We start from the raw sequence: 23,634 nt of genomic DNA on the forward strand, positions 1-23,634 counted from the left end.
TGTTGACTATTTTGAATGAAACGCTTGATTGTTCGATGATCACGCTTCAGAAGCTTTGCAATTTTAAGAGTGCTGCATCCCTCTGCAAGATATCTCACTATTTTTGACTTTTCGGAGCCTGTCAAGTCCTTCTTTTGACCCATTTTGCCAAAGGAAAGGAAGTTGCCTAATAATTATGCACACCTGATATAGGGTGTTGATGTCATTAGACCACACCCCTTCTCATTACAGAGATGCACATCACCTAATATGCTTAATTGGTAGTAGGCTTTCGAGCCTATACAGCTTGGAGTAAGACAACATGCATAAAGAGGATGATGTGGTCAAAATACTCATTTGCCTAATAATTCTGCACTCCCTGTATATATATATAAAGAACAGGGTACATTTTTATAAGCAGCAAAAAACTTAACTGATAAAACCACTTACATTCATATCACAAAACGCTCCTAATATATTACTTTCTTGGGCTGAAATATCCTGGTGAGACAAAATAAAGTGTTAGTTGGCACATTAAATTTGCAACAACGAATTACATTGATAATATGTTGTTGGCTTTCCATATTAATTTATTTCCCTGCAGCAATGGGCTTGCATTGTACACAGGTTATCACACTTTGTGCCCCCCCATTCTAAAATTGAAGCTACCGACTAAAATAGAAATTTACAAATGAATGTCCCTCTTTATGGTCCTTCACAGTAGTCATTTTTCCTGATTTTCAGTTACCCTGCCATGATTCTCAAAGGTCTCCCGCAATTCCCTCTTTAAAAGATTCAAATGGGACTGGTATCTGCCTTTGATGTAATCTAAGCATCTAGAAATGAATTCCTCAATAACTGCCTGCCCAATGAATATTCCTAAACGTTACCAAGTTACAAACAAAGGGTTTTTTACAAACCTTTATTTCAAGCACAAATATAGTGGACACACACCCAATTTAAAGGCTGTGAACTATCTTGCCCTAAAGGAAGAAAGGAGTGTCAGAGACAAACCTGGCACTTTTACCAAAGACTACTTAATCTTGATGGAACAGACTTATGAGGCTTGGAAGAAACATGTTTTATTTCAGCATTGCTTGCGACTCTTGTAAAGCTACTTAGGGCTTTAACAGCTTAAACATCATTTTACAATAGGAACACTTGGAGCTGGCTTTAAGACTTCGATCTGGGGTGGGCGAGGCATAAGCAGAGTTATGGATGACCAGGCTCCACAACAGCGACCATTTTCTCAGAGCCCTACACCTGCCCCTCTCTCTGTTGAACTCCAGTGCAATGGGTAAAAAACCCAATGGAAATCTGATTAAAGTGAAGAAATCAGATGAGACTTAGTCAATCTATTTTGCAGACAGCATGATGTCTCAGTTCACAGGAGTGACTTGGCTCCCTTCCCCATATGTTGATTCAAATTGATGAAGGCTCCAAGTGCTCTACACAGGAGACAGCCATGGACTAGTAGCAGCAACACAGAATAAGCAGTTCTTACCGCCCAGGAGTCCAGAGTAATAAGTGCCTTTTCTCTTTAAAAACCACTACCCTTGGGAAATCCAGGACTGTTAGTTTTGGCTTAGTGGCACAGGGAAGCACAGGGAAGCACAGGGAGCTGTACAAAAACAAAAGGGGGACTGGTGCAGATACTAGCACTGGATGACGTTTCTCTCCAGCATTCCCTACCTGTCTTATTGTCTGTCCTGGTAAATCTGGAGCAGCATAGCATCTCAAGGGGAGGCTTTGGCATACCTTGTCTGACTCAATAGATCAATTGTTAGAAGACTGACCTAGCTTTGAGGAATGAAATCTACTTTGTATAATATACTCATAGCAGATCCCAACAAGATGACAGAAGCTGTGGTGAGGCTAGTATCATCAGAATGGACTTAACACGCAGCAAGTTCCTTTTCATGACAACAATTAAAGACCTGCAGGCAACTGCCATTGCTGTGGGTAAGGTGTCTCTGTAAACCATACATTGGAGTCTCTATAGTACGAACATTTGTGAGGTGGTGCGGCAAGTCAATTTTATGTTTTAGATGTCCAAATTAAGAATGTGCTGTGGTCACTGTAGCCATTTACAGGAGTCCAAAACCTGTGTTGCTATCTGCGTTATGTAAATAGAGTTGAAGTCTGAGACAACAAAAGTATTTATGGAGGTCTCTGAACAAACCTATTATGCGCTTCCAAGTGATCAAGGTACAGAAGGATCTGATAGTTGTGGAGCAAAACCTTCTGTACAGTTGCAAGTGGTGGGAATGCTTATCATGTGCTTATATGGGATCTGTAAAAGCGAAGAGGTTGTGTCAAGAATGGAGAAAAACAGAAGCATACATTTTGATTGGAACAGGTTCCAATTTTTTCAAATTTTAGCAGGAGATGGTGAGATTAAGGGCCACTAAGTCGGGAAGGCAGGATCTGTAGCTGGTTCATCAAGAATTTTGAAGGCTGGGTCTTAACAGCATCAGTTGGCTTACACTAATTCAGTTAAGTGGTACTTGGAGGGATTCTGGAGGAGAATATCAGTTGTTGCCACACATGCATTTACTACTGTTGTAATACAACTCATTGACCTTTACAGAGTGTTGTATTATAATACTGTTCTTTTCCATGCAGTGTTCATTCATGTATATGTACAAGTTTAGGTATATGATTATATTTCAACATTCCCACTACAATAAAAAACCCCTTGTTATCTTGACCCCTCAACCTTTCCTGTATAAAACCTCCTGAACATCTTACTATCTTCAACCCCTTGCCCATCCCTAAACCCTTAAAACGTTATTACTCATATTCCTAACCACACCAAAATCCTTTTAAGTCCCTTACTATCCCATACCTATCCCTGAATCCCTAAAACTCTAAAAGACATTTACTATTGTGAACCTTACCCATCGTTGATCTCTAAAAAAAAAAAAAAAATCCCTTACTACCCTGTACCTTTACCCATTCCTAAACCCTAAAATAAATCCTTACAACTCAATACCCTTCCCTGTTCCTGAACCCTTAAAGCCTGTACAGCTCCTTATCAATTCCTGAACCCTTTACTACCTCATACCAACCATACCTGAACCTTTTAAAATCCCTTACTACTCCAGACTCTTTTTCTATCCCCCAAACCCTTAAAATCCTAAAAAAAAAAAACATACCCTTACCCATCCCTGAAACATAAATACCACTTTAAATCCCCAACTACCCCTACCAACCCTTAAACAATAAAACCCCCTTGCTTCCCTGAACCAAAGCAACCAGTACTACCATGTACTCTCACCCATCCCTATACCCTAAAACCCCCTTCACTACTCCATAACTCTACCCACCCTTGAACCCTGATAACCCCTGTAAGGAAATGCCTCCTTGGCATGGTTGCCCCCTGACTTTTTGCCTTTGCTGATGCTATGTTTACAATTGAAAGTGTGCTGAGGCCTGCTAACCAGGCCCCAGCACCAGTGTTCTTTCCCTAACCTGTACTTTTGTATCCACAATTGGCAGACCCTGGCATCCAGATAAGTCCCTTGTAACTGGTACTTCTAGTACCAAGGGCCCTGATGCCAAGGAAGGTCTCTAAGGGCTGCAGCATGTCTTATGCCACCCTGGAGACCTCTCACTCAGCACAGACACCCTGCTTGCCAGCTTGTGTGTGCTAGTGAGGACAAAACGAGTAAGTCGACATGGCACTCCCCTCAGGGTGCCATGCCAGCCTCTCACTGCCTATGCAGTATAGGTAAGACACCCCTCTAGCAGGCCTTACAGCCCTAAGGCAGGGTGCACTATACCATGGGTGAGGGTACCAGTGCATGAGCATGGTACCCCTACAGTGTCTAAACAAAACCTTAGACATTGTAAGTGCAGGGTAGCCATAAGAGTATATGGTCTGGGAGTCTGTCAAACACGAACTCCACAGCACCATAATGGCTACACTGAAAACTGGGAAGTTTGGTATCAAACTTCTCAGCACAATAAATGCACACTGATGCCAGTGTACATTTTATTGAAAAATACACCACAGAGGGCACCTTAGAGGTGCCCCCTGAAACTTAACCGACTATCTGTGTAGGCTGACTAGTTTCAGCAGCCTGCCACAAACCGAGACATGTTGCTGGCCCCATGGGGAGAGTGCCTTTGTCACTCTGAGGCCAGTAACAAAGCCTGCACTGGGTGGAGATGCTAACACCTCTCCCAGGCAGGAATTGTCACACCTGGCGGTGAGCCTCAAAGGCTCACCTCCTTTGTGCCAACCCAGCAGGACACTCCAGCTAGTGGAGTTGCCCGCCCCCTCCGGCCAGGCCCCACTTTTGGCGGCAAGGCCGGAGAAAATAATGAGAAAAACAAGGAGGAGTCACTGGCCAGTCAGGACAGCCCCTAAGGTGTCCTGAGCTGAAGTGACTCTAACTTTTAGAAATCCTCCATCTTGCAGATGGAGGATTCCCCCAATAGGGTTAGGATTGTGACCCCCTCCCCTTGGGAGGAGGCACAAAGAGGGTGTACCCACCCTCAGGGCTAGTAGCCATTGGCTACTAACCCCCCAGACCTAAACACGCCCTTAAATTTAGTATTTAAGGGCTACCCTGAACCCTAGAAAATTAGATTCCTGCAACTACAAGAAGAAGGACTGCCCAGCTGAAAACCCCTGCAGCGGAAGACCAGAAGACGACAACTGCCTTGGCTCCAGAAACTCACCGGCCTGTCTCCTGCCTTCCAAAGATCCTGCTCCAGCGACGCCTTCCAAAGGGACCAGCGACCTCGACATCCTCTGAGGACTGCCCCTGCTTCGAAAAGACAAGAAACTCCCGAGGACAGCGGACCTGCTCCAAGAAAAGCTGCAACTTTGTTTCCAGCAACTTTAAAGAACCCTGCAAGCTCCCCGCAAGAAGCGTGAGACTTGCAACACTGCACCCGGCGACCCCGACTCGGCTGGTGGCGATCCAATACCTCAGGAGGGACCCCAGGACTACTCTGATACTGTGAGTACCAAAACCTGTCCCCCCTGAGCCCCCACAGCGCCGCCTGCAGAGGGAATCCCGAGGCTTCCCCTGACCGCGACTCTTTGAACCTAAAGTCCCGACGCCTGGGAGAGACCCTGCACCCGCAGCCCCCAGGACCTGAAGGACCGGACTTTCACTGGAGAAGTGACCCCCAGGAGTCCCTCGCCCTTGCCCAAGTGGAGGTTTCCCCGAGGAATCCCCCCCTTGCCTGCCTGCAGCGCTGAAGAGATCCCGAGATCTCTCATAGACTAACATTGCGAACCCGACGCTTGTTTCTACACTGCACCCGGCCGCCCCCGCGCTGCTGAGGGTGAAATTTCTGTGTGGACTTGTGTCCCCCCCGGTGCCCTACAAAACCCCCCTGGTCTGCCCTCCGAAGACGCGGGTACTTACCTGCAAGCAGACCGGAACCGGGGCACCCCCTTCTCTCCATTCTAGCCTATGTGTTTTGGGCACCACTTTGAACTCTGCACCTGACCGGCCCTGAGCTGCTGGTGTGGTGACTTTGGGGTTGCTCTGAACCCCCAACGGTGGGCTACCTTGGACCAAGAACTAAGCCCTGTAAGTGTCTTACTTACCTGGTTAACCTAACAAATACTTACCTCCCCTAGGAACTGTGAAAATTGCACTAAGTGTCCACTTTTAAAACAGCTATTTGTGAATAACTTGAAAAGTATACATGCAATTTTGACGATTTGAAGTTCCTAAAGTACTTACCTGCAATACCTTTCGAATGAGATATTACATGTAGAATTTGAACCTGTGGTTCTTAAAATAAACTAAGAAAAGATATTTTTCTATATAAAAACCTATTGGCTGGATTTGTCTCTGAGTGTGTGTACCTCATTTATTGTCTATGTGTATGTACAACAAATGCTTAACACTACTCCTTGGATAAGCCTACTGCTCGACCACACTACCACAAAATAGAGCATTAGTATTATCTATTTTTACCACTATTTTACCTCTAAGGGGAACCCTTGGACTCTGTGCATGCTATTCCTTACTTTGAAATAGCACATACAGAGCCAACTTCCTACATTGGTGGATCAGCGGTGGGGTACAAGACTTTGCATTTGCTGGACTACTCAGCCAATACCTGATCACACGACAAATTCCAAAATTGTCATTAGAAATTCATTTTTGCAATTTGAAAAGTTTTCTAAATTCTTAAAAGACCTGCTAGGGCCTTGTGTTAGATCCTGTTTAGCATTTCTTTTAGAGTTTAAAAGTTTGTAAAAGTTTGAATTAGATTCTAGAACCAGTTGTAGATTCTTAAAAAGTATTCCAACTTTTAGAAGCAAAATGTCTAGCACAGATGTGACTGTGGTGGAACTCGACACCACACCTTACCTCCATCTTAAGATGAGGGAGCTAAGGTCACTCTGTAAAATAAAGAAAATAACAATGGGCCCCAAACCTACCAAAATACAGCTCCAGGAGCTTTTGGCAGAGTTTGAAAAGGCCAACCCCTCTGAGGGTGGCAACTCAGAGGAAGAGGATAGTGACTTGGAGGACAATTCCCCCCTACCAATCCTATCTAGGGAGAACAGGGTCCCTCAAACCCTGACTCCAAAAATAATAGTCAGAGATGCTGGTTCCCTCACAGGAGAGACCAACACCTCTGAAATCACTGAGGATAGCCCCAGTGAAGAGGACATCCAGTTAGCCAGGATGGCCAAAAGATTGGCTTTGGAAAGACAGATCCTAGCCATAGAGAGGGAAAGACAAGAGATGGGCCTAGGACCCATCAATGGTGGCAGCAACATAAATAGGGTCAGAGATTCTCCTGACATGTTGAAAATCCCTAAAGGGATTGTAACTAAATATGAAGATGGTGATGACATCACCAAATGGTTCAAAGCTTTTGAGAGGGCTTGTGTAACCAGAAAAGTGAACAGATCTCACTGGGGTGCTCTCCTTTGGGAAATGTTCACAGGAAAGTGTAGGGATAGACTCCTCACACTCTCTGGACAAGATGCAGAATCTTATGACCTCATGAAGGGTACCCTGATTGAGGGCTTTGGATTCTCCACTGAGGAGTACAGGATTAGGTTCAGGGGGGCTCAAAAATCCTCGAGCCAGACCTGGGTTGACTTTGTTGACTACTCAGTGAAAACACTAGATGGTTGGATTCAAGGCAGTGGTGTAAGTAATTATGATGGGCTGTACAATTTATTTGTGAAAGAACACCTGTTAAGTAATTGTTTCAATGATAAACTGCATCAGCATCTGGTAGACCTAGGACCAATTTCTCCCCAAGAATTGGGAAAGAAGGCGGACCATTGGGTCAAGACAAGGGTGTCCAAGACTTCAACAGGGGGTGACCAAAAGAAAGGGGTCACAAAGACTCCCCAGGGGAAGGGTGATGAGACAACCAAAACTAAAAATAGTAAAGAGTCTTCTACAGGCCCCCAAAAACCTGCACAGGAGGGTGGGCCCAGAGCCTCTTCACAAATCAATGGGTACAAGGGTAAAAACTTTGATCCCAAAAAGGCCTGGTGTCATAGCTGTAAACAGCATGGACACCAAACTGGAGACAAGGCCTGTCCCAAGAAAGATTCCACTCCAAACTCCCATCCAGGTAACACTGGTATGGCTAGTCTCCAAGTGGGATCAACAGTGTGCCCAGAGCAAATCAGGGTCCACACTGAAGCTACTCTAGTTTCTGAGGGTGGGGTGGATTTAGCCACACTAGCTGTCTGGCCGCCTAACATGCAAAAATACAGACAGCAACTCTTAATTAATGGGACTAGAATAGAGGGCCTGAGGGATACAGGTGCCAGTGTCACCATGGTGACAGAGAAACTGGTTTCCCCTGGCCAATACCTGACTGGAAAAACTTACACAGTCACCAACGCTGACAATCAGAGAAAAGTACATCCCATGGCAATGGTTACTTTAGAATGGGGAGGGGTCAATGGCCTGAAACAGGTGGTGGTCTCCTCAAATATCCCAGTGGACTGTCTGCTTGGAAATGACCTGGAGTCCTCAGCATGGGCTGAGGTAGAACTAAAAACCCATGCAGCAATGCTGGGTATCCCTGAACTGGTGTGTGTGAAAACAAGAGCACAATGCAAGGCACAGGGTGAAAAAGTAGAGCTGGAGTCTGGAAAAATGGCCCAGCCTACCAAGAGAACAGGAAAGTCAGTTGGGAAACCAACTGCAACACAGCAAAAGAAAGGGAACCTCTCTTCTCAGGAAGAAGTTCTGCCCTCTGAGGGAACTGAGCCTTTGGAGCTTGAACCTTACCAGGTTGAGCTCTTAGGCCCAGGGGGACCCTCCAGGGAGGAGCTGTGTAAGGGACAAGAAACCTGTCCCTCTCTTGAAGGCCTTAGGCAGCAAGCTGCTGAAGAGTCCAAAGGCAAGAAAAATGGAACGCATAGGGTCTATTGGGAAGATGGACTCCTGTACACTGAGGCCAGAGACCCCAAACCTGGTGCCACTAGGAGAGTGGTAGTGCCTCAGCTGTTCAGAGAGTTCATCCTAACATTGGCCCATGACATTCCCCTTGCTGGACATTTGGGACAAACCAAGACGTGGGAGAGGTTAGTCAACCACTTCTACTGGCCCAATATGTCCAACATGGTTAAGGAGTTTTGCCTCTCCTGCCCCACCTGTCAAGCCAGTGGTAAGACAGGTGGGCATCCAAAGGCCCCCCTCATTCCACTTCCAGTGGTGGGGGTTCCCTTTGAAAGAGTGGGTGTGGACATAGTTGGTCCACTGGAACCTCCCACAGCCTCAGGAAATATGTATATCCTGGTAGTAGTGGATCATGCTACCAGGTATCCTGAAGCTATTCCCCTTAGGTCGACTACTGCCCCTGCAGTAGCCAAGGCCCTCATTGGTATCTTTACCAGAGTGGGTTTCCCTAAGGAGGTGGTGTCTGACAGAGGTACCAACTTCATGTCAGCATACCTAAAGCACATGTGGAATGAGTGTGGAGTGACTTATAAATTCACTACACCATACCATCCACAAACTAATGGCTTGGTTGAGAGATTCAACAAGACATTAAAAGGCATGATCATGGGGCTCCCAGAAAAGCTCAAAAGGAGATGGGATGTCCTCTTGCCATGTCTGCTTTTCGCTTACAGAGAGGTGCCACAGAAGGGAGTAGGATTCTCACCCTTTGAACTTCTGTTTGGTCATCCTGTAAGGGGACCACTTGCCCTTGTTAAAGAAGGCTGGGAGAGACCTCTCCATGAGCCTAAACAGGACATAGTGGACTATGTACTTGGCCTTCGCTCTAGAATGGCAGAGTACATGGAAAAGGCAACCAAAAACCTTGAGGCCAGCCAACAGCTCCAGAAGTTTTGGTATGACCAAAAGGCTGCACTGGTTGAGTTCCAACCAGGGCAGAAAGTCTGGGTTCTGGAGCCTGTGGCTCCCAGGGCACTCCAGGACAAATGGAGTGGCCCTTACCCAGTACTAGAAAGGAAGAGTCAGGTCACCTACCTGGTGGACCTGGGCACAAGCAGGAGCCCCAAGAGGGTGATCCATGTAAACCGCCTTAAGCTCTTCCACGACAGGGCTGATGTCAATCTGTTGATGGTAACAGATGAGGATCAGGAGGCAGAGAGTGAACCTCTCCCTGATCTTCTGTCATCAGACCCAAAAGATGGTACAGTAGATGGAGTGATCTACTCAGACACCCTCTCTGGCCACCAGCAAGCTGATTGTAGGAGAGTCCTACAACAGTTTCCTGAACTCTTCTCCTTAACCCCTGGTCAGACACACCTGTGTACCCATGATGTGGACACAGGAGACAGCATGCCTGTCAAGAACAAAATCTTTAGACAGTCTGACCATGTTAAGGAAAGCATCAAGGTGGAAGTCCACAAGATGCTGGAATTGGGAGTGATTGAGCGCTCTGACAGCCCCTGGGCTAGCCCAGTGGTCTTAGTCCCCAAACCTCACACCAAAGATGGAAAGAAAGAGATGAGGTTTTGTGTGGACTACAGAGGGCTCAATTCTGTCACCAAGACAGATGCTCATCCAATTCCAAGAGCTGATGAGCTCATAGACAAATTAGGTGCTGCCAAATTCCTAAGTACCTTTGACTTGACAGCAGGGTACTGGCAAATAAAAATGGCACCTGGAGCAAAAGAGAAAACAGCATTCTCCACACCTGATGGGCATTATCAGTTTACTGTTATGCCCTTTGGTTTAAAGAATGCCCCTGCCACCTTCCAAAGGTTGGTGAATCAAGTCCTTGCTGGCTTGGAGTCCTTTAGCACAGCTTATCTTGATGATATTGCTGTCTTTAGCTCCACCTGGCAGGATCACCTGGTCCACCTGAGGAAGGTTTTGAAGGCTCTGCAATCTGCAGGCCTCTCTATCAAGGCATCCAAATGCCAGATAGGGCAGGGAACTGTGGTTTACTTGGGCCACCTTGTAGGTGGAGGCCAAGTTCAGCCACTCCAACCCAAGATCCAGACTATTCTGGACTGGGTAGCTCCAAAAACCCAGACTCAAGTCAGGGCATTCCTTGGCTTGACTGGGTATTACAGGAGGTTTGTGAAGGGATATGGATCCATTGTGACAGCCCTCACTGAACTCACCTCCAAGAAAATGCCCAAGAAAGTAAACTGGACTGTGGAATGCCAACAGGCCTTTGACACCCTGAAACAGGCAATGTGCTCAGCACCAGTTCTAAAAGCTCCAGATTATTCTAAGCAGTTCATTGTGCAGACTGATGCCTCTGAACATGGGATAGGGGCAGTTTTGTCCCAAACAAATGATGATGGCCTTGACCAGCCTGTTGCTTTCATTAGCAGGAGGTTACTCCCCAGGGAGCAGCGTTGGAGTGCCATTGAGAGGGAGGCCTTTGCTGTGGTTTGGTCCCTGAAGAAGCTGAGACCATACCTCTTTGGGACTCACTTCCTAGTTCAAACTGACCACAGACCTCTCAAATGGCTGATGCAAATGAAAGGTGAAAATCCTAAACTGTTGAGGTGGTCCATCTCCCTACAGGGAATGGACTTTATAGTGGAACACAGACCTGGGACTGCCCATGCCAATGCAGATGGCCTTTCCAGGTTCTTCCACTTAGAAAATGAAGACTCTCTTGGGAAAGGTTAGTCTCATCCTCTTTCGTTTGGGGGGGGGTTGTGTAAGGAAATGCCTCCTTGGCATGGTTGCCCCCTGACTTTTTGCCTTTGCTGATGCTATGTTTACAATTGAAAGTGTGCTGAGGCCTGCTAACCAGGCCCCAGCACCAGTGTTCTTTCCCTAACCTGTACTTTTGTATCCACAATTGGCAGACCCTGGCATCCAGATAAGTCCCTTGTAACTGGTACTTCTAGTACCAAGGGCCCTGATGCCAAGGAAGGTCTCTAAGGGCTGCAGCATGTCTTATGCCACCCTGGAGACCTCTCACTCAGCACAGACACCCTGCTTGCCAGCTTGTGTGTGCTAGTGAGGACAAAACGAGTAAGTCGACATGGCACTCCCCTCAGGGTGCCATGCCAGCCTCTCACTGCCTATGCAGTATAGGTAAGACACCCCTCTAGCAGGCCTTACAGCCCTAAGGCAGGGTGCACTATACCATGGGTGAGGGTACCAGTGCATGAGCATGGTACCCCTACAGTGTCTAAACAAAACCTTAGACATTGTAAGTGCAGGGTAGCCATAAGAGTATATGGTCTGGGAGTCTGTCAAACACGAACTCCACAGCACCATAATGGCTACACTGAAAACTGGGAAGTTTGGTATCAAACTTCTCAGCACAATAAATGCACACTGATGCCAGTGTACATTTTATTGAAAAATACACCACAGAGGGCACCTTAGAGGTGCCCCCTGAAACTTAACCGACTATCTGTGTAGGCTGACTAGTTTCAGCAGCCTGCCACAAACCGAGACATGTTGCTGGCCCCATGGGGAGAGTGCCTTTGTCACTCTGAGGCCAGTAACAAAGCCTGCACTGGGTGGAGATGCTAACACCTCTCCCAGGCAGGAATTGTCACACCTGGCGGTGAGCCTCAAAGGCTCACCTCCTTTGTGCCAACCCAGCAGGACACTCCAGCTAGTGGAGTTGCCCGCCCCCTCCGGCCAGGCCCCACTTTTGGCGGCAAGGCCGGAGAAAATAATGAGAAAAACAAGGAGGAGTCACTGGCCAGTCAGGACAGCCCCTAAGGTGTCCTGAGCTGAAGTGACTCTAACTTTTAGAAATCCTCCATCTTGCAGATGGAGGATTCCCCCAATAGGGTTAGGATTGTGACCCCCTCCCCTTGGGAGGAGGCACAAAGAGGGTGTACCCACCCTCAGGGCTAGTAGCCATTGGCTACTAACCCCCCAGACCTAAACACGCCCTTAAATTTAGTATTTAAGGGCTACCCTGAACCCTAGAAAATTAGATTCCTGCAACTACAAGAAGAAGGACTGCCCAGCTGAAAACCCCTGCAGCGGAAGACCAGAAGACGACAACTGCCTTGGCTCCAGAAACTCACCGGCCTGTCTCCTGCCTTCCAAAGATCCTGCTCCAGCGACGCCTTCCAAAGGGACCAGCGACCTCGACATCCTCTGAGGACTGCCCCTGCTTCGAAAAGACAAGAAACTCCCGAGGACAGCGGACCTGCTCCAAGAAAAGCTGCAACTTTGTTTCCAGCAACTTTAAAGAACCCTGCAAGCTCCCCGCAAGAAGCGTGAGACTTGCAACACTGCACCCGGCGACCCCGACTCGGCTGGTGGCGATCCAATACCTCAGGAGGGACCCCAGGACTACTCTGATACTGTGAGTACCAAAACCTGTCCCCCCTGAGCCCCCACAGCGCCGCCTGCAGAGGGAATCCCGAGGCTTCCCCTGACCGCGACTCTTTGAACCTAAAGTCCCGACGCCTGGGAGAGACCCTGCACCCGCAGCCCCCAGGACCTGAAGGACCGGACTTTCACTGGAGAAGTGACCCCCAGGAGTCCCTCGCCCTTGCCCAAGTGGAGGTTTCCCCGAGGAATCCCCCCCTTGCCTGCCTGCAGCGCTGAAGAGATCCCGAGATCTCTCATAGACTAACATTGCGAACCCGACGCTTGTTTCTACACTGCACCCGGCCGCCCCCGCGCTGCTGAGGGTGAAATTTCTGTGTGGACTTGTGTCCCCCCCGGTGCCCTACAAAACCCCCCTGGTCTGCCCTCCGAAGACGCGGGTACTTACCTGCAAGCAGACCGGAACCGGGGCACCCCCTTCTCTCCATTCTAGCCTATGTGTTTTGGGCACCACTTTGAACTCTGCACCTGACCGGCCCTGAGCTGCTGGTGTGGTGACTTTGGGGTTGCTCTGAACCCCCAACGGTGGGCTACCTTGGACCAAGAACTAAGCCCTGTAAGTGTCTTACTTACCTGGTTAACCTAACAAATACTTACCTCCCCTAGGAACTGTGAAAATTGCACTAAGTGTCCACTTTTAAAACAGCTATTTGTGAATAACTTGAAAAGTATACATGCAATTTTGACGATTTGAAGTTCCTAAAGTACTTACCTGCAATACCTTTCGAATGAGATATTACATGTAGAATTTGAACCTGTGGTTCTTAAAATAAACTAAGAAAAGATATTTTTCTATATAAAAACCTATTGGCTGGATTTGTCTCTGAGTGTGTGTACCTCATTTATTGTCTATGTGTATGTACAACAAATGCTTAACACTACTCCTTGGATAAGCCTACTGCTCGACCACACTACCACAAAATAGAGCATTAGTATTATCTATTTTTACCACTATTTTACCTCTAAGGGGAACCCTTGGACTCTGTGCATGCTATTCCTTACTTTGAAATAGCACATACAGAGCCAACTTCCTACAACCCCTTAAACCCCTCACTACCCAATACTCTTACCCATCCCTAAACCCTAAAAAAATAAAAGCATACTACACCATATACGTGCCCATCCCCGAACCCATTAAAGCCCTTTATACCCCTTACTTTCCCTTAATTCCTATGTTTGATAGATTAAAACAAAATCTGTGTTGTTTAGTCATGTATGGTAAAGTGCCACAAAAGGGCATGTGTGCTACTTACCTGGGTGGTAATGGCCTTCTTGTAAATTCCTGGTGGTAAGCATTACATACTACTTGAGATGCCTAGCCTGGAGTTCATATGAGTGGGCCCTGATTCACTCTAGGGTTTCCCTGACAATTTGTTTACTACGTGTTTACCATGATTACCATTAAGCAAAAGCTTTGGTTTGGTGTTGGATGTAGTCTCTGATGTGAGGGGCTAATTCTGATATCCAAGACTGTCCCTATCTATTTAGGTCTGGTGTTAGCCAAGACCTTCTGATTTCACTAATACTAAACACAGTTTACTCAATGGGGTTTTCAGCCAGCCCTCTTCAACCATTGGCCTTTTTGGTCATTCACATTTTTCTAATGCCAACTACAGGATACATCATGGGGCAGTAGATCAACCCACTTCAACCTTTGGCCAACTACACTGACAGAATTCTGCTCTTTAACAAGAGGCACAATAACTCACAAAGTAGTTCTCTTCAGTGAAAGGGACTACTATGACAAATGTGTCCGTTTCAAAACCAACAAAAATACTTCTGCCCTTTGACAATTTTTTGGTAGATTGACAAAGGTGCGCAGCTCCTCCGGCGAATAAATTTTACAAGAAGTCATGAGAAAACAAGCATCAACAAAGCCACAAGGCTGGCAGCCAACCAGAGGCACCTGCTTTTTGACATTGCTTTCTCCCTCCATGAACACCACTTTCCCCAGAAGTCTTAGGGTAAAGGAATGGTCCAATACCACTGCAGTTCACATTACACAAAACATGAGCTACTTCTGAAATTGCCATCTTATTATGGATAAATACTTCAGAAAGATTTTCGATGCTCCTTAGTGTGCCTTTTTTAAATTATGCATTATAATTGTTAATGCATGGTTTTTGGCTTAAAATAGAACAAAAAAAATATATATATATTGTTACAGTGAAGTGGAGCCAGACAGAAGAAGAAAATAGAGAAGGTACTTGAACTTAATTACGAATGAAGAAACAGAGATCCCGCCAAATCCTGGCCTGCCAGTTTTTACAGTTTGTCTTAGAAGGCAAGCGAAGCATTATAAACTGGAATAAATAGTACTTTCTACAGACACTTGCCAGGAAGCCCTCTCTGTACTTGAGGTTGTCCAGTAGACTGATGTTTAGCCCCTGGACTGTCGTCGGAAAAAAGCAAAGGCCTCACAATTGTAGCTTGTTAATTCTGAGCTCTACAAGGAGAAGGTGTGATTAAGGCTTTCTAAAAAGGCTTATGACGAACCTACTTGCAAGATACCCCATTTAAAGAAATTCTGGATCCAACTACTCTTCATTTGGGTACACCACCACCACCCAAGAATTACGTCCATTCATTACCCAGCCCTCTGCCAGATGCACCTCTTTCATAGCTAGTTTCTATACGTACAACATTTAACTGCTATCAATGTCCCGTTAGTAATGTGTCCAAAGTCACAAGGGTCCTAAAGGCAGTTGAGCACCCACATGTGCACAATTTTATTCAATGGGACAAATACAGGAGTGGACCAGAAACCTCTAAGGAGTACCAAGGGTAGATAAACATATAGGACCTATAGTCCATCTATTTGTAATGGTCAAGATTTAATGACGTCGGAGCAGCAGAGAGAACTACAGCACTTCCTTCATTTGCAGGCCTCCCCAGTTCTCACTGGACAATGGTCTTCAAAGTTACAACATCTAGAAAACCATTATCTCCAGAAAAGCATGGGCTAGCAAGATGGGTCAAACTGTTCTGGCCTACATACTGCCTCAACCTGCCAAACAAAACTGGACCATCTCTTGTTTCATCTGAGACGGGGAGATGTATTCAGCTAACCTACAGTTATGTGGAAGAATGGGGACACCACAGGATCATCCTATCAAAGATAGTTGACAATACAGAACTTTTATGAAGATTTTGGTATTCATGTTTAGAAATCCTATTGGCCTGTAGGCAGTGCATGTCTATGAGCACTACCCTGGTTTGGAAATTATGGAAATGTGATCCACAAACATAGTAGGAGCTAGGCCAAAGGACCAGGTAAAGGTTACACAGGTGGCTGCAAGTAGATGGCATTTGTAGAAAGGTACATGAAGGTCAACCTGCCCTGATGTTTTATTGGGGTACATGCTTTTCAGGGCATTGCAGATTTCAGTTATATCTCTGGGATTCTCTAGTTTGCTTAACTACTTCTGTAATGGAGGACAGAGAGCAGATATCAACATACGTTTTACTATCCTCTTCCCCTCTAGGATAGAAGCATTGAATGAAGTCATGAAACGCATCTGAATTGTCCCATTCAGAGATCACCCATGTACTATCTGGCCTCCTAAATTTATGAACATCCGTTTTTGCTCTCTACTGGTGCAACCTCCTAACCAGGAGAGCTCCACTTGTGTCCCAATTCTCCTCATATATATATATATATATATATATATATATATATATATATATATATATATATATATATATATATATATATATACTGTCAGTTGTATCTTTAGGAAGTTTGCTTCTGTCCGGCTTGTTCTATGCACTATGAATTGCCCCATTATCATACCTACTAAACACCTCATCTTGAAGGGGGGTTTCGTCTGAGTAATGTTTCTGAAACTAATAGCTCTTTCGTGAGAATGTTTTTAATATTTGTGTTGAATATTTGTTTCTCTCTTGCTATATGTGTTGTTATGTGGATGGCTACTACTTCACTTGTTGGTTACTGACTGTTGTTATATCAAAAAGTGAGTTAGAGTGAAAACATTCCCAATTTCTTTTGCCGCCACTGTTGCTCTGTGGACTGTAGCCAGGACCTCAGCTGTTGTCAACTTCCTGTGCCTCCAGTCTGGGTACCCCCTCTTTCATGCCAGGTCAGCTCAACATGTGCCTGTTCTAAAGTCGATATTTCAGAGAGGTCTTTCCTATCAAAGGTGCACAGAACAGCGTGCAATGCAAAAATATAATGATACACGTTGTGAAAGCAGGAGTAGTGTAGTCCTTATCTTCTGGTGGTGTTATTTCAGGGAATCAACTAGATCCAAGATCATAAATTTACCATTTGACTCTATTGAACACTGCACATCCCCCTACAGAAGTTTTGGGAGTCCTGCCTAGAGGTGGGCCCTATGCCAAATTCGCTTCTCTCCTATTGAGCAGCTCTTGTATTGCCTTTATTACAAAATAACATCAACGTACATTTGGGGGATACATATTAAGGAGAACATTTGACGCTTTATAAAGAACCAACTGGATCTTAATGTGGCATCGCACCCTCCCTCCAACCTAAGTACGCTGTTTACTCAGTATTAGAACACTACTTATCATAAGAGACAATGCAAAGCACTAGAGCTCCCCAATGGCTCTCTCACGGTTGATCTGGAGAACCGGAATGGGCTTGAGTGCTAAACTCAAAAAGACAATATATCAATCCAGAGGGTGCACACGGAAGCGCACAAAAGTGTGGGGGATGTGGTGGGAATATTATGGTTTATAAGTACTAGGATGGTGGTCTTTCAAATGGTAACCATGGCATTCTTTTTCAGGGAAATGTTGTATGCTTGTTTACTCTGAAAACAAATAAAAAATTCATTCAGATAAAAAAGACTGCTAAAAAAGGGCCAGGGTAGTGTGTGTGATGTACGGGAAAGTGATCCTGCTGTAACAGGCAGCAATGTAATTCCACAGTTGCTGTCATTTGCCAAGGCATTTCAAACTTTTTTCTTGAGGGGATTATAATTTGAACATTAGTTTTGGTAAATAACATTTACAACCATGAGAACTAAATGCCCATACTACTGACTGCATGCATATGAACATGATAACTGGGCTTGACCATTCTCCAACTAAATAATACCAAGGTCGCTTGGGAGATGCCCCCCTTGAGGTCAGAGATCTAAAGGACCCTCTTACTGAGAGAAAATGTCACCAATTGATGCTGCAATAAAAAGAAGAGAAACCAAAATAACAGCATTGGCATTGCCAATTAGTATTGTTACCTTAACATGCAAGCAAGACCAACTGGCATTGCCAAAGAGGAGAGATCATATTATAGTGTTAAACGTCTGTCAAGATTGTTGTTATACCTTACGCATTTTTGCTGCAGCTTTTCTAGTGACCCTTAGACGGCACTGAAATGCAGCTAACTGATTTTTAACGTGACTCTGTTTTCTTAGATGAAATTCCATGTTTGAAGTAGGAGCAATGATGAATCTACCAACAGTGAAATCAAACATCTCCCTTGAGTGGGTCAAACTCAAAATGGTAGGAAAGCAACAAAAAAGAACAAGGCAAAGAAGGCGGACGCGAAAGCAATCTAAACTTAAGCAACCACTGGGTCTTTGGAGTACTGTATAAAAAGTTGTTTCTGACCAACCGCTAAAGCAAAGAAAGAGTAGAGCACTGTCATAATCAAATTAGAAAAATAAAATCAGGTAGGAAAGCACTGTGGGGCTGGGAACCCAACAGGTCAAGTTGGGGAACAAATTCAACAGGACATGCTCAGAATTTATACTCAGGATGCTATTCGATGTTCATCTGACTGTGAAACTTACGTTTTAGATATAGCAAAGATGGGGAGGAGGACATTGCATTGCTGGATACACACATTTGAAGCTTAAGCAGATAAGCTTATATATTGGCTGGCAACTAAGCAGAACCACTGCAATATAGTCCTCAGGATACAAATGAGTAATTATGTGAACGTCATTATCTTAAAGGAAATAGCAAAAACCTTTGAAGAGAATTACCAAGGACTTTATCAGGAAAAAGCCCTAACAACATGAATAGATTACCAGATCTACCCATCATCGAATAATGTCTGGCTTGACTTGAAACAACCCCTATCCAACACCCTAACATCTACCTGGTCCTAATGGGCTGCCTATTGATATGTATCACTGGTAAATATCCAACAGATAAAGAAGCCTGCTCAGATGGCTGCTCTTCTTGTGGAGGATCTGTGACAGGCTACTAGAATTGTAATACCAAAACCAGACCGACCTCCCAATAACTGTAGAGAGTATTGCACGTTTCACTTAGAAATGTGGGGACCAAAGTAATAGCTAAATGCTCTACACAACAGGTTCCCTCCTTGACCTTGGTACATTTGAACCAAAATGGCTTACTGCTGAAGCACAAAATGAGTCATGATATAGGAAAACTGAAGTTAGCCTTGATAAATGTACATATTCTATCCGGCCTGGGAGCCTTCATGTTGGTTGACTATGAGAAGACTTATCACACACTGGGGTGGAATTATCTATTTTGAATACTAGAACAGGCAAATTTTGGACCAAGGTTCTTAAAATACATTAGTTTATTATGCACAAACTCAATGGCCCAAGTCCATGTTGAAGTGGGAGGCCTGCCTCACTCTAGATACAGCATGTTAACTATCAGGGGTGCACATTCTCTCCTTTGTTGTTTGCCCTGGTCAACTTATCTCTTATGGTTTGGATCTGGGATGGATTGCTCCAGGGATCGGTTGGGAAATTAATGTGATGAATGTCACTGAATGATGATGATTTATTATAGTATGCAAGAGACCCTAGATGGTCAGGGCAACTACTTTTTAAAATACTGGGCAAATATGAAGGAATGCCCGGCCTCCTGATCAACTTTATTTATCCACTAAAACAATGCGAGACTGCACTAAACTGGCAAAAAAAAAAAAGTTGTTCATTCTAAAGGAACAATTTCAGGTATCTAGGGATGCACTTCATACAACCAGAGGATGGCTTGGAAGTAAACCTCAATCAATGCCTCAGGTCTAACAGGGAAAGCTTGACATAATGGGATTCACTGCCTCTCCACTGAGGGAGGAACAGCCCTGTACAAAATGATCTTGTTACCTAAATTGTTGTATACTCTTTAAAATCAGCCCTTCCGCATAGCAGACAAAATCTTCCAGAAGATCAAAGAAGAGGCTACAGAGTTCCTCTGGTTTTCATTAAACACCCAGAACAGACTTTGAAAAAGTGCCTTATGGCATGACAGAGGCTAGTCTAGGGCAGATATTCAATTATAATGCTGGGCAGCACTGTTAACGATACCCCATTAATGGGTACTCAGGAATGTGGATGATCCAGCTTTACAGTTTAAAAAAAGTGGCGTTAACTAAAATTATTCTATGAAGCACACTTTGTGGCAGTAAAATAAGCTGCCTCCTAATACCTATTATAGAGCATTCTTTGACGGCTGGATTAATGCATTAAAATAGTTTGGTTTGAACAAATAAACACCACTCTGGCATGGGAACTGGCTGAAACACAATAAAACCTCAGATGATATGAAATTAGGGATATTATTGGCGTTTCCAAGGATATTTGGGAGGCTGATCACATGAAACTTTCTCCCAATTAACTGAATAATTTAATTCACACACAACAACTTTTTACAAGTATCTCCAGCTGCATCATGTGCTGTATTGACATATTAAAGCCCAAGGAAGCAGTCCAGACTTTATTCATTAAAATTTAGGATTTTGAAGGACCTCGTTAAGGAACAGGCAGACATTTCCCAAATACATTGTTCCCTTCTTAATAATGGTCCTGGCAGATTGGCAACCCTTCAAGTGATATCAGAAACCGATTCAGAACCCCTCAATGAAGACTACTAGAGAAAGACTATAGTGGTGGTTGAAATTTTGGAAATCTTAGCCAAACTCAGACTACTGCAAAAAATCCTCAAAGTCCCTATGCTTCTTCCACTGAATTCTCCCATTGCTGTCAAACTGTCAGAGTTGGTTGCCTTTTTGTCCCAATGCAGGAATCTCCAACCGTCTTCAAAGTTGGTAATGGTTCTTTCTCTCCTGGCCCTGTCAAGTAAGTTGAAGAGCCACAGAAAGCTAGTAATACCTAACCTGTTTATTATGAAGCTTGAGTGATTAGACACAATCTGCACTATAGGATAGAGAACTTTATTCCAATATGTGAAAAGCCAACCTTTCTCATCTGGGCAGTTATTTTCTCCTCTATTCTGGGGTCTGCCATCTTCACAAGTACATCCCTAGAATTTGTGCTCAAATCTCCTAAATGGTGCCACAACCTCTGGGGTCTTATTATGTTGTTTGTGAAGAAGGGTTCTTCTTTAAAGATGTCCAAGAGGCTGGCATAGAAGCTGTCTACTTTTTCCTCCTTGACGTTGTGAATTTGTATACTGTTCCAACGAGACCAATTTTTCTGATTATTGCATTTTTCCAAGATAATCTTCTTTTCCAGATGGGGGATGGTAGCAAGTATGAGCTGACACGTTCTGTTGCGGGCTGCCATTTGTGATTTGATTGTATTTAGCCTTTTGGCCAAGTCAGCACATCTGTGGAACTATTCACACTGTTTTTGTCCAAATCCACTCCTAGAGTAACCAAGTTGTGAGTTCTTTTAGGCTCACTTTCAAGTCAGCCAGACATGCCTGCAGATCTCCCATTGTGAGGGAGTCTGGATTCATTGTTGCTTTCTCATTATTCACACTACCTTGGTACCTGAACAGAACTGCTCTATGCCCCTCCAGAGGATTTTTAGAGATTTGACATGCTCCGCAACCTACTTCTCTCAGGAAGCGCTGCAAACTTGTCATTATAAAGAGACACCTGTAGCTACTACAGAATTATTATCCTGTCGTTGCTGCATTGAAAATCTTTAGGGGGTGTTACTGGCCTTCTTCTTGACACAAGGTGTCAGGTCGATATTCAAGATGCAAGGCTGGAACACAAATATCTCTACACCTGCAATACCACAGTAGTAGGCCCTGGCAGCAGACACTCACCTGAACCATACCACAGACTGCTGTGGACTCTGTGTCTGGGGGTGTGCTGTGTTCCTCCAACTCCGTTTACAGCAGAGACTCTCCCTCACCAGTCTGTTCCTATAGCCCAACCCCCTGGAGCACAAACCCTTTTGCTGCCAGTTTACGGGGGGGAACGGTCTCCAGTTGAGGTAATATTTGTTTCCATATGTTAATGCTGTTCAAACTTGTATTTAGGGTTCATTAATTAAAAGCCTTCATTATTAGGGTGAGCGCTGCAAATAAACATTTTAGGTCACACTACATTACTGACAGTGGTTCCAGGAAAAAAAAAATTACAAAGTGTACACGTTTTAAAAGTTTAACAATATGAGCCTACTTATAATGCTCCCAGAATGCTCTTCGATTAGATGCAAATGCTTTCAGAAACTTGTAAGCAAGACAGATGATTCTTTGCATTCAAAATAAAATGTTCAAAAAACAAAATGTGAATTGGGGATGGGGGAACGTTTTGCTAAATTATTGAGAACTTTTAGGTACTATTTCTTTGAAGCATCACTTAATAAAATGTGTTGATGCAAGCTAGTATTTCCCAAAAATATTCATAATGGAAAATCAGTGTGACCATTTTCAACAAGATTATGGGAAATATGAAAATAAACCAGCACTGGCAACGGCAACTGATCTGACGCTGGTTGTCAGTCTTTTGGTTTTGTCAATGCATGTCTTGTTCTGACATGGCTTTTGTATTGTGTGAGCCACCAGTCCCTCACCATAGTAACAAACATTGGCAAAAAGCAAAAAAAGGTTTTTGGTCTCAGAAAGCACACTGCCACAGTAGTTCCTGGCACTGAACAAAACTACTTTGTGTGCCAATGTGCTCCTTGTAGAACAGCAGAACATGATCACTCACAGTAAAGCCAGCCCAGAGATAGAGAAATAGAATTTTAATAAAAACAAAATGTCTTGGTTAATGCCTGACCTACTTAGGGGCCAGATTCTTAAAGAAAGTCACAAAAGTGCACCCATGATTTAAGTCTTTGAATTAGTGGCTTTCACGAATTCACAAGCAGTGACACAAGTAGACCAGGAAATTGTACACCTAGAACATATTTGTGAACTGTATTTTAGCATGTGCAAATATGCATGTGTAGATTTGCTCATGCAAAAGTCTATTGAGTGTCTACAAGTTCACTTTCCCACCAACCACTTTTTTCTCCAAACCCTGGAAGAACGTTTACTTCTGCCCTTATTAGGAGCACGTTTCCAACCTTTCTCAGTATGGGAAAAGGTTAGAGAAGTGTTGGTGAAAATCCTTAAAACATGCACATTAGTAGGTTTGCACAGACTCAAAGACATTACAGCCCTGGAACTATTGTTTACGGCTTCCTCCAACCCCAGTATGCAGAAAGGTGGCAAAATAAGTAAATTGCTATAGTAAGGCTTGGGATTGCTAGAATTCACACCCTAATATAGTATTAGCCCTGGCATAATCAGAGAGGCTATTATCAGAGCTCGTACATAATGAGACGGCTGCCTTAATTTGTTGCAGCACTACATAGCACCAAAGGGACAAGTAGATTTGTTCAGAGGACAGTAGATTTATCAAGCAACCTGGCCCATGGACAAGTAGATAAATATTTTTTTAATTCTACATCCCTGTGCACGGTCACTGGGGGAAATGCAGTGCAATTCGTCGCAAATGCCCCATCCCCCACAGGAGCAGTACCACCCAATTAGAGAGAAGTCTAGTAACACAGGTCTATGGGCTACCAGGTTCAAGTCTGCATCAAGGCCCTCTGGTATCACCATTTCCATCACTAGAGGTTACACTCACACACCTACAAGGGGCCTGCCTCCACCGCTGCTTACCTTAACTTGTGTGTTGTGTTATTTATTTGGGAGTGGAGGGGCTGTCTTAGGTAGG

The 23,634-nt window shown here is 44.6% G+C and overlaps 1 protein-coding gene across 2 annotated transcripts in view; it reads right to left on the bottom strand.

The window, feature by feature from the left end:
• USP34 (ubiquitin specific peptidase 34) overlaps positions 1-23,634 on the bottom strand; it is a 1,940,069-nt gene that overhangs the window by 1,850,667 nt on the left and 65,768 nt on the right. The window contains exon 4 of one of the 2 annotated variants that reach the window (XM_069234397.1): positions 430-480. The exons of the other annotated variant lie outside the window; for it this stretch is intronic. Coding sequence (XP_069090498.1) covers positions 430-480 — 51 coding nt within the window. The remainder of the gene's footprint in view (positions 1-429; positions 481-23,634) is intronic. 2 annotated transcript variants of the gene reach the window in all.

Source organism: Pleurodeles waltl, chromosome 5 (genome assembly GCF_031143425.1).
Source record: "Pleurodeles waltl isolate 20211129_DDA chromosome 5, aPleWal1.hap1.20221129, whole genome shotgun sequence".
Lineage (NCBI taxonomy): Eukaryota > Metazoa > Chordata > Amphibia > Caudata > Salamandridae > Pleurodeles > Pleurodeles waltl.